Raw genomic sequence first — 11,591 nt, 5'->3', positions numbered from 1 at the left:
TGGTGGTTTGAATACACTTGGCCTAGGGAGTGGCACTATTAGGAGGTATGGCCTTGTTGGAGTAGGTATGGCCTTGACAGAGTTGGGAATAGTGTGTCACTGTGGGCATGGGCTTGGGAGCCAGTCTTTTCTTGGTGGCCTTCAGATGAAGATGTAGAGCTCTCAGCTCTTGCACCATGCCTGCCTAGACACTGTCATGCTCCTGCCTTTATGATAATGGACTGAAACTCTGAACCTGTAAGTCAGCCCCAATTAAATGTCCTTATGAGAGTTGCCTTGGTCATTGTCTGTTTGCAGCAGTCAAACCCTAACTAAGACATACCCCATACCCAGAATTCCTTTCTGAGTCACACCTCTTGAGCAGTCAGACAAGACTGCTCCATGGGGTTGGGGGGCAGGGTGGGGGCGTAGAGAATGATACAGAACAAAGAATAGGTGACTCTTACACACTTGCCCAAGATTGTCCAAAATGAAAGAAATCTTGATTCTTTTTCTTACTATGATGGGGAGGGAGTGCATAATCTCAGTGTCCCTGCCTCATATGGGCTGTCACAAGGACCACACTGAGTATGCAATTAGAATGTTAGCTCAGGGGATGCAGAGTCCTAAGGTTGATACTGCCCGGCTTTACGTGATGGAGAAGGTCTCACAGAAGCCTAAGGAGGCTGTCCTTAGTGACCACAGACAGAACATACTTCAATGACCATCAAGGCCAGCCAGGGTCAAGGAGAGCCACATGGCAAGAGAGGGTGAGGCATATAGTCCTAGTAACCAAGTCATGGGTGTTTGGAGGGGCATAGCAAGGGGTCTCTGTGTAACTGAAATTGGTTAGTGGCAAGGTTTGACTTGACTGACCCCTCTAGAGTTGAACTGTATCAGAGGTAATGCCAGGATGAAACAGAATCCCCAGTAATGCCCAAGTGTCACAGATTACTGACTTAGGGATACCTGGATCTCCATGATCAGCAGTCTCTGGCTTAGGGTAGGAGAGAGCAAAATACCTCACATCTCTAATAGTACCCCAATATTGCAGAGGAACTGGCTGGGAGGGAGGGCTAGCCTTGCATATGTAAGCACAGTATCATATCCCATCACAGCCTTGAGTCAGGTTTGCGAGATGGCACAATCATGCACAAGGCACCTACATTTCTGGAGTTCCTGAGGCTTTGAACTCGGGCTAGCTCCAGCCTGAATTCCAGCTGTGCCAGATGTAGGGTGCATTCATCCCCGTATCCTTTTAGAAATGGAGAGTTTTATGTTAGGCCTACTTAAAGTGATGCTGGCCTGTGAGATAGCCCACAACAGCAGCTCTACAACACTGGCTGTCGTGAGTCATCTCCCCCATAGAATCAGTCCTTACTCTGTCCTCACCAACTTCCTACTCACAAAAAAATACCTCTGCCGGTCCTTTTCTCAGTTCTGCACCCATTTCTGCACCCAGTTCTGGTCTGACTGTTCAGATCGTGCAAGCACAATCTCCATTTGTCTCCAAGTCCTGCATGTTCTGCAGGTGATACCTTTGTCTTTCTACTTTGCCTTAACTTTGGCTGTTCTCAAGGCTCTTGATCCTTGCCCAGCTGGCTTGCTGGAACTACTAGGCGCAAAGTCATCTGGCTCTTCAGCTAGCTTAGATGTTTGCACAGGTGAGCTTGGAGAGCTGTTCCCACCAGACCTGCAGAAACTTCTGGTCCACAGACTTGTAAGTGAAATACATAACATTTTGCATTTTCTCCTAATGCAACCGTGATGTTGGGCTCATCAATACACAGGCCTGCCAGAAACCCCAACTCAGCCATCACATGCATCAGAATCTGGTGCACAGCAACAAGGTTTTATTGTTAACCACACTGACATGACAGGGTTCACTGGTTCCTGTAGCAGAGTGCAGGGAAGCGTGCTTGCTCCACAGGAACTCAAGGTCACAGCCCCCCTTCCTAGGCAGAAGGGAAGGAGTAATGTAGTTGAACAAAACGAAGACCCACTAAGCTCCAGAGCACACTCGGGAAGCGTTGGCCTGTCTTCTGGAAGCCCATGCCCAGGTAGAGGGTCACAGCACCTATCTGCATGGTGCTAGTCTCAAGGACAACATCAGTGTAGCCCTGGTCCCGTGCAAACTGGAGCACAGTTCTGACCAGTGCTTTCGCTATCCCCTGTCCTCGATGCTGTGAGGACACAGCCAGATGGAAGAGCTGCAGCTGCTTCCTCCCTGATGGAGGCTCCTTGACTGGCAGAGCACCCACTGTGCCCACTACCTGCCCCCCAGACTCAGCCACCCAGAAACCTGAGCCACGATCACTCAGATAAGACTTGGTGATGTCAGCCATGTCTGTGTGTAAGCATTTGGACACATAATTCTTCCAGGGCTGTCCAGCAAGGAACCACAAAAATGGAAGCAGAAAGAAGATGCATACAACAGCCAGCAGCCAGGAGCCAGACACCAGGACCAGGGCAAGGGGCACCCCAAGTAAGAGTAGGAGGGTTTGGGGCAGCAGCAGCAAGTGGCGGAAGGTGGAGGGGATATACTCTTCTGCACCCTTGGTAAACACATCCACAACACTTTTATAGTCGCTGTCTTGGTACTCGCAGACGTGATAAGAAACCATGGGAGAAACTTCTGGGTCTCAAATCTCAGCATTCACTTGCCCACACTCCTTCCCTGAGTCCTACAAAAGAGAGAAGCCATGTGAGTCCCCTGACCTCCCTCTCAACCCAGACCTCCCCAGACCTATGTAGGCCCTGCTCGAGGGTCATCAGAGGGCAAGCAGGACACTAACACTGGGAGAATGTCTGTTCAGTAACACCTGACTACATCCCTCTCTTCTTACCCGCAACTACACAACCTAGAGTGTCCGGAATGGCATCAGCTTCTGGTGGCATTCAGTGGAGACAGTCTAATAAGAGTTTTCTGACAGCTGTGAGCAGGCCTGACCTTGCACTTCCTTAACTGGCTCCTGAACATTTGTTAACTTAAAACCCAGGGTCATAGAGCTGACCAATGACAGCAGGTCGGTCATGTCCATTCACCTCCGAAGTCTGGGCTAATAATTAATAGAGAAAAGTAGGATGTGGTTGCCACCCAGCTTACTACTCCAGTACCTCAGGCTGCAGCATCTCTCTGCCCTTTTTAGAAGTCAGCTTGGTCCCTGCACATAACTGCTCAGAGTGGCCTGATGTCAGCTGTCCTCCCATAGCAACGAGGCTGTTACCGCAGGACTTTTCTCTATGCTGTCCTGATCCTGATAAAATAGATCCTAAGGTTTCCCGAGTTGTCCTCCTCACCTCCATCACCTTCACTCAGTCATAGTGTCCTTTGTCATCCCCAGCTGAGTGGCTGCCCAGATGGTGGGCCCTGGACAGGGACAGCTACATGAGCTCTAGGGGCTGTTCAGAGCTTACACATCATGCTTTTCACATGGGTTAGCTGAGCTGTTGCTTCCCTAAGACAAAATAGAAGGGCATCTTTCTCTACCGATTGTCCCTGTGGAAGGGATGCTTTCTGCCTTTGCCCCAAACCCTGGCCTGAAGGCTAATGAGGACTGGGCTATCCCATTTTACCCAGGCCCGCTGTTGCTTGACAAGCAGGTTCTCTGAAAGAGATAGAGAAGCTACAGCAGGTTGAGGGAGTTCTGAAGCCAGGAGAGAATGGGAGAGCCTCCCAGCTGTAACAAGGACCAGAGAAGATACTGAGATGTCAGGATGAAAGTAGTGAGGTTTTTCAGAAAGGACGCCCAGAGCCAACACCTCAGGAAAGGTTGGTCTCCTGAGCAGTGACAGGAGCAAAGCAAGTATGCTCCTGAGGCTGGACCATCCTTGAGAAAGGAGTGACTAACACCAGCAGGGACCAAAGGACCTGCACACAGTCAAGTAGTGCAGACATCCTATTCCAGATGCACATGAGGCCATGATTACGTTTAGCTGGGAAGCTGATGATAGTGGAGGCGTGAGGGCAGCCCTGGCAAGACAAGGCTCTCAGGTGTGCAGGCTGCATGCTGTTAAAGTCCCTGACCAACAAGGTGTTCTGGAAATTAATACTCAATCAGTGCTGACTCCCAAGAGGAACCCTGTCGAATAGCTAAGTTAGACATAAGGACAACATGTTCCTTAATTACTCAAGGTCTTCTCTGCACAAAACACTGTGGGCCTAGTAGGTTACTGTTTGCAAGATGAACCTTTATCAGCATCAGCAGTGTGCCCAAGATTCATGTGACCTGTCCATTATGACACAGGCCAGACAGTGAAGTCCTAATCACCTTGAGGTGCATTTAGGGCAGAAATGACAAGGAATCAGCACTATTTGGCTAGGGATAAGCAGGAGACAGCTCCACAGACAGGGACCAGCCTGCAGCTGTGCATCTAATCTACGGTTTCTCAACCTTCCTAGTGCTGCGACCCTTTAGTACATGCTTTGGTGACCCCTAACCATAAAATTATTTTTGTTACTACTCCATGTGTACTGACACAAAGCCCTGGATCCAACCCAAGCACTTCCTTCCCATCCCCAGACTAGACCTGCAATGCTCACAGCAATGCAAACAGCAATCACATCCAATTAAGTTACACGAATGAAAATGCATGAAGCACACAAGTACAGCTAAACCATGGAATTTTTCTTTTCCTTATTTGAGCAAGTATTAAACAAAAAAGAAAGCTTTTGGTCGCTGAAAGGTGATCCAAAGGTGTCAACTATTTTATAGCTGGTCACCCCTGGGCACCCTTGTTGCAATTCTTTGGATATTTTGAAGGTTTTATCACATAGCTCAGGCTGGTCTGGAACTCACAAGACTCTTGCTTCTCCCAAGTGCTAGGGACTATATCCATGGAGCACTAACTATAGTGCTTTTAAAAACCTGTACACAAAGACAAAATAGTGAAAAGAACAAATACCAAAATTAAATGTTCATTTCTGATTTGCTGGAATTGTCTAAGGTTTTTAACACAAAAGGGGAAGGGGATATTTGTAAATAGTTCCTGATACACAATAACAGGCCACCAATATGCAAACTGGTCTATCCCGATGGTCACCAGGTCCTTCAGGAGGAAGTCAGAGCTGAAGCTAAAGCCCTAACTTTATGTCACCGGATCCCGCAAGTAGAGTCTGGACCCTGCCTGACTCCTCTCTAGCCCTGATGGCATGGCCTGCCTTCACTTAGGTTGGTCAGGCTTTCCAACAAGGCGTCCCTGTGCTCCAGGCTTCCTCCGTCAAGTCCGCTGGCCCCCTAAAGCCGGGCGTGGGGGCGACTCTCTGAAGCGCCTCCCTCCCAGCACTGGGCCTGGCTGTGGCTGTGCGGTCCACACGCGGCTCCTCCAGCCTCAGCCTCCGGTATCGCCAGCAGGGGGCGCCCCGGCGCGCGCAGTGGCCTTCGGGCCGGAGCCGCACTCCTGAGACTATGTCGCTCTCCACCCGCAGCTTGGGAGGGTTCGCGACATACACTGGCGAAGACATGCACACTTCGCTCTCAAAACGGTCACTGCACGGAAAGAGCTATGGCTCCGTCTGGGCGGAACCCACTACCATTTTGCCACGCGGCTTGGCCGATCGTCTCCCGGAAGCAAATCCCTCCACTTTCAGAAGTGCTGTCTCCGCCCAAGTGGAGGTCAACATCCAGAGTAGTGCTTCCGCTGACTCCTCCCTGTGTGAGGGCAGCTTGTGCTGGAGAAGAAATAGTCTAGTCCTAACCTTCCTGTTCAAACCTTCCTGTGGGTGGAGCCTGGAAGTTGGGGTCAGTTTGTAAAATCTACTGAAGGTTTATTTGAGAGATGCAATCACTTTCTTGCTGTGATAAGAAAAGTATTAGCCTAAATAAAGTGAGCACACTTTTCCACTACTAGAGACCCCACAATCATTTCTCACTTTGCTTCCCGTTGTCCCACCAGTCACTGGGTACACCCCTGGACACCAGAGCCCTCCTCAGCGACTTGCTTCCGGGACTTACCCAACATTAAGTATGGTCTTTATATGTAGAGTGGGCTAGGAAGGTCGTGTGTGACCCTTGAGCTTCCCAGCCAGACTAAACGTGCCATAACCTGTTTCCTATTTTCCTTAGTTGGCGTGTTTTTGTTTTTGTCAAAACTTTGTTTACATGGAAGGTATCTGGTGGTATGTGCACTAAAAACAAAGGGAAGAGTGGAAGCCTTAGGCTGCGGGCTTTCTCTCCTAATTAGGATAGTGGGGAAAGCACAACAGAAAGAATCAGTGACTGGAGGAGCTGGGGAAGTCTTGCTTGTATCTGGGAGAGCAGCACTTGGGACAACAGTTTAAGAATTGTGAGAAAACTGGCTTGCAGGCTTACAAACTGTGTGCGGAACCCTGAATTTTATGCTAGGAGACAAACTACCACTGAGCTACAACCTCAATTTGCTTTTAATTTTTAAATTCATAATGACATAAGTCTGTCATCCATACCATCTACACAGTATAATATAATCTATACAGTAAGTGAAGAAAACCTAGCTAACAGTGGTAGAGCGCTTGCCTAGGAAGCGCAAGGTCTTGGGTTCGATCCCCAGCCCTGAAAAAAAAAAAAAAGAAAAAAAAAACCTAGCTAATACATTATAAACACTTAACAAAAATGTCAGGGAAAAAAAACAGACCATATGAAAAGAGACTCAGCCTTCAACCTCAGTCATGGATGAAGTAAACATTCAAAATAAAACATACTTCACAAATAGATTTATCTCAACAGGAGAAATGTAAAACTAAAGCCAAAAGACACAGCTTCATATATTAAAGTTCTGTATATAATGATAAAAACATTTAAAAAAAGTTTTTAAAAATTGAAGTGAACCCTGGGGGATTAATAAAGTGCTTGCTTTCCAAATTAGATACCTGAGTTGGACCCCTAAAACCCACATTAAAAGAAAAAGGCCGAGTGGAGTCCTGGGGTCATGTTGTGTGCTTGTAATCCCAGCTCAAGTAAGGCAGAAGCAATGGAGCCCCCGGGTCAGTGGCCAGCCAGCCTAGTTTGTTGGGTAAGTTCCAAGGACGGCAAGACCGGCCTCAAAAAGAGATAAAATGACAGATTGGGAGCTGGGTGTGTACACCTTTAATCCCGGCACTCAGGAGGCAGAGGTAGGTGACCTCTGTGGGGTTAAGGCTAGCCTGGTCTACATAGTAAGCTCCAGGTCACCAGTTACCTGGTGAGATGCTATCTCAAACAAAATATAGAGCTCCTGAGGAACGGTTATCTGAGGTTGTAACAGCAGGCAGACATAGGAAGAGTTCACACTATGACTCCGATTCTTCCGGGACTGCCACGGAGATCAGTAACTCTTTGGAAAGGGTCTGGATGGAGAGGGTTCAGATTTGCTGTGATTTCATCATGGCTTCATAGACACGTGCATAGTTCTGATTTTGTTGCTGTGAAGCGACATCGTGACCATGGCAGCTCTTATAAAGAAAAGCGTTTATTTGGGGCTGGCTTACAATGTCAGAGGTTTAGTTCGTTACTGTCATGGCAGAAGTATGGCAGAGTGCTGGAGAAAGAGCTGCGTTCTGCATCCTGATCTGAAGGCAGCAGACACACTGGCTGTAGCTAGACCACAGGCCTAGGCCTCAAAGCCTGCCCCCACAGTGACACGGTTTCTCCCAGGCCACATTCCTAATAGTGCCACTCCCTACGGGCCAAGCAAACACATGACTCTATGGGGGCCATACTTATTCAAACTACCACACATACAAAGCAATTTTAAACACCTGTAAAATATATCCATTGTATCTTTAAAATAATTTCAAAAGCACAGTGAGACAACCTATCTTTCTAAATCAAAATAGCTAAAATTTGAGTTAGAGATAGCTCAGTAGGGATAGAGAGGTGGGGGACAAGTACTCAGGCAAGCTCTACGCCAATGCAACACCCTGTCCCAAACAAACAACCCCCAACCCCCACAAAACAATGTGGAGCTGGGTATGGTGGTACATGCCTTTAATCCCAGCACTCCAGAGACAGGCAGGCAGACCTACACAGAGAAAGCCTGTCTCAAGCAACCGAACCCCAAAAAACAAAAACAAAACCAACCAAAAAACCCCCAACCCAACCAACCAACCAACCAACCAACCAACCCACCAACCAACCACCCACCAACCAACCAAAAAACCCCCCCCCCAACCAACCAACCAACCAACCAAAAAACCCCCAACCCAACCAACCAACTAAAACAACCAAGTTCTCACGGTGGACAGAACCTTCTGAGGATAGCCCCCCTGCACCCCCAACACATGCACACTACTAACTGCTAGTGAGGTGTAACTGGAACACTCATTTCTTGTTGGTAGAATACAAAATAGTACAACTGTTTGGGAAAGTTTGACAATTTATTATAAAGTTAAACATACATGGCAGCATTCCACTCCACGGGGAGGGGAAAGGGAAGGTATTTACATAAAATCCTATATAAAAATGTTATATTTAAATTTAAAAATTAAAAAACCCCTACAACCTAAATATCTTTTATCTGGTTGGTGATTAAACAAAGTGCAAGATAACCATAGAGTAGAACAACTCAGCAACAGAGGGAAGTGACCGCTGATCCATCCTGTAACACAGACCTTAAAGCCAGTAGCCAAACGCGAGACCCCACTCAGCAGCCTACATCCTGATTTCCCCTGCACGGCATTTGAGAAAAGGTCAGAGAAAAACTGGATCAGCAGTTGCCAGGGCTGGGCTGGTGGGAAGAGCTGTGAAGCAGACGGGAGTTAGAGGGTGGAGTCAGGATGCACACAGAAATTTGTTTTAGTTTTCTTAAAAAAAAAAAAAGCTACCTCGAGCTAATGACCCTTCTTCCTACAGATGCAAGGAGACCATTATCCAGCATGTGCAAGACGGTTCAGAAGGTGTAACTGTGCTATGCTGTGAGATGGGCCTTGCATAAACAGTCACAACTGTGCTGGTTGTTAAACTAAATATAGTCTTACTCCAGATTCTAAAACTCTTCTCCATGTCACGCAAATATAACCCCAAATGAAACCTTAGGTACTGATAAATTGTTCTGTCCATGTAACTGACACGGGTTTTCTCAAAAGGTCCAAGTCTTTGTAGCGTGTGAGTTGGTGAGAGACCGGGTCTATCAGTCGTGTAAGGTTAAGAGCGTGTGACCCATAAACACTGGAGGTCCTTCAGAAAGCAGGGCTGGAGATGAGAATTAAGTCATTGGCATTTCTGTGATGTACAGAGTGGTGAGGAAAGGTCTGAGGCAGGGGACAACACAGCCACGGGATACAATGTGTGCACTGCTTTAGTAAGTGCCAGGCTCCCTGGCGTGATATTCCGTCCGGACTTTCTCTGGAAGGCTCATTAGATGAAACCGTGCAAGTAACCCAAGGCAGAACAAGGGTGTTGCTTGCTAGGTGCCTCTGGTCCTCCCCACTTCTGTCTCCTCACCTCACCCTCTGGCAGCAGCTCAGGGAGCCAGATGCCATGGTCGTCTGTGTCCCATCCCCTGTAGTTGGAAGTGGGGTTATATTTTATAATAAAAGATAGAACGTGGTGTGGTGGTGCCAGAGTTACCATGATGACCAGAGTCAATCTGTCCTACTTGGCCTGGGAATTTTTTTTCCCATTTTCATGATGGGGCTTCTCTGTGTAGCTTTGGCTGTCCTGGAACTCCCTCTGTAGACCAAGCTGGCCTGTATTCAGAGATCTGCCTGCCTCTGTTTTCCAAGTGCTGGGATTAAAGATTTAGCTTGGGAATTTTAAGACTCATTTGCAAAGGCAAGACAGGGTGTATCCTTCCCTGCAAAAAGGTACTGTCATACTGTGCTACTCTGACATGGTGGCACAGAACCTGAAGTAGTATTTTAGTTCAGCGTACACAGAATACACTGCAGAAAGATAATTCACTGGGGTAGGGTTGAAGGAGAAGACTTTCTAGAGAGTGGTTCATACACGAATGCCTAGCTCAGAGACCAGAGACAGATTACAGACAAAGGACAACATTCAAGACAGAGTATGAGTGCAAAATGGCTGGCATTCAGAGAGGTAAACATTGAAGGAAAAGTCAGCTTGCAGCCAGGTACAGAAAGCCTTGGCAGTCCCTTCCCCAAGGCCATAAGCCATTTGACACTTCAGTAGGAAAGAACACAGGAATTTGTTTGGACACAATTCTGGGAAGCTTTAAGTTTTACTGGAAATTAGACTCCTACACGGAACCTCCCTCCGTAATTTGAGTGTAGTAAACATGTAATAACCAAGAAATATACTGTGATTATTGTTTTTTAAGAAAAGAATGAGCTAATAACTCTTAGGAATTAAAATTTAGAGCTGGGCATGAACTCCCACATGCTAGGAGACTGGGCAGATGGACGGTGGAGCCCTGGGTTCAAGGCTAGCCTGCAGAATAAACTGAACCCGTATCTTTTTTTAAAAAAAAAAAAATCATATATGTAATATATTTAAATATCAAAAAATGCTTTATCTTTTATATTTTTATCACGTTTATATACATCACATATATAGGTCAGAAGGCTGGCGGTATAGTTCAATGACAGAGTACATGTCTAGTATGCTTAAGGTCCTGGTCAACCTCAGCATCTACAACCCCTATGTATCAGAAGAAAAATGCTGGAGATTAACATGAAAAGGTTAAATAAAAATAAAAATACTGTAGCTAATTAAAGGACAGGAGCAGAGAATCAAACATCCATTTCTGTGGCTCGGCTGTTATCCCCCCCACCCTTCCCTGAGAACCCGCTGAAGGACATAATGATCAAATGGGAAATTATAGTCATGAAAGGAGGACCCTGGGCCCAGGGCACATAAGTGGGTTGTAAGAAATGACAAGAGGGAAGAGAGCTCAGGTCGGGAGCTGTGTCCCATGTGTAAGGAACACAAGTGTGCCTCCTATGGACAGTAGTGTTTCCTCAAATTCCTGGTAGCGTTCTAAGCCCCAGTATCTGAAACATCACTGCATTTGGGGACGTCTTTCAAGAGGCAAAGGCGTTAACATGAGGTCGCCACAGTGAGTCTGAATCTGATGACTTGGCATCTTTGAGAAGAGAGAGCAGAGGACGCATCTCAGGACATCATAAGAAAGGAGGGAGTGCTTGAGTGGGGGAGATGTGAAGACAAAGAAGGCCACAAGAAGATGGTGAGGTACCAGTCATCTACAAAAAACAAATTCTTGCTGACTCCATCCTTCCCAGTTTCTAGAACTATGAGAAACAAAAGATTCCTATAGATTACATCCCTTAGTCTATGATCCTCCACCATGGCAGCCCTAACACCTGGACTTGGCACCTAACTGGGACATTTTAAGAAGCTTCAGCAAAGGAGTCAAAGCAAAAGGGCGCATCACTCACTGAGACGGTTTATAATGCTATCAGATATGGAGGGTGAATTTGTGACATAATCAGCAGAACATGGAGAAATGAATGAATGAGGCAAAACGTTAAGGAAATGGGAAGGCATAAAAGAACCCACAGCCATGAAACACGACAGCTCATGATATCTAACACTCATCTAGTGATTTCATCAAAGAGGAACAGCAAACAGCTGTGGTGTGAGTAGGCAGGCTGAGAGCTAAATCCTCATTTGCTAAAGGAAGAATCCATCAATGTATAAATTGGAAAATCAAGCAATGGCAATCGGTAAGAGTAT

General features: G+C 46.8%; 1 protein-coding gene across 2 annotated transcripts; it reads right to left on the bottom strand.

Moving 5' to 3' along the window:
- Positions 1-1,819: 1,819 nt before the first annotated feature.
- LOC116903560 (probable N-acetyltransferase CML6) lies at positions 1,820-5,532 on the bottom strand. 2 transcript variants are annotated; one of them, XM_032906177.1, is made up of 2 exons: positions 3,280-5,532; positions 1,820-2,663 (listed from the first exon to the last, which is right to left on the bottom strand). In XM_032906177.1, the coding sequence occupies exon 2, from the start codon at positions 2,601-2,603 to the stop codon at positions 1,935-1,937; it is 669 nt and encodes a 222-aa protein (XP_032762068.1). In that variant the 5' UTR covers positions 2,604-2,663; positions 3,280-5,532; the 3' UTR covers positions 1,820-1,934. The 2 variants fall into 2 exon arrangements, with proteins under 2 accessions (XP_032762068.1, XP_032762069.1); XM_032906178.1 differs by having other exon boundaries at positions 5,147-5,346.
- Positions 5,533-11,591: the final 6,059 nt, after the last annotated feature.

This window comes from Rattus rattus, chromosome 6, assembly GCF_011064425.1.
Source record: "Rattus rattus isolate New Zealand chromosome 6, Rrattus_CSIRO_v1, whole genome shotgun sequence".
Classification (NCBI taxonomy): Eukaryota; Metazoa; Chordata; class Mammalia; order Rodentia; family Muridae; genus Rattus; species Rattus rattus.
The sequence above is the reverse complement of the archived record's forward strand: the minus strand, read 5'-3'. Positions and strand labels throughout refer to the sequence as shown.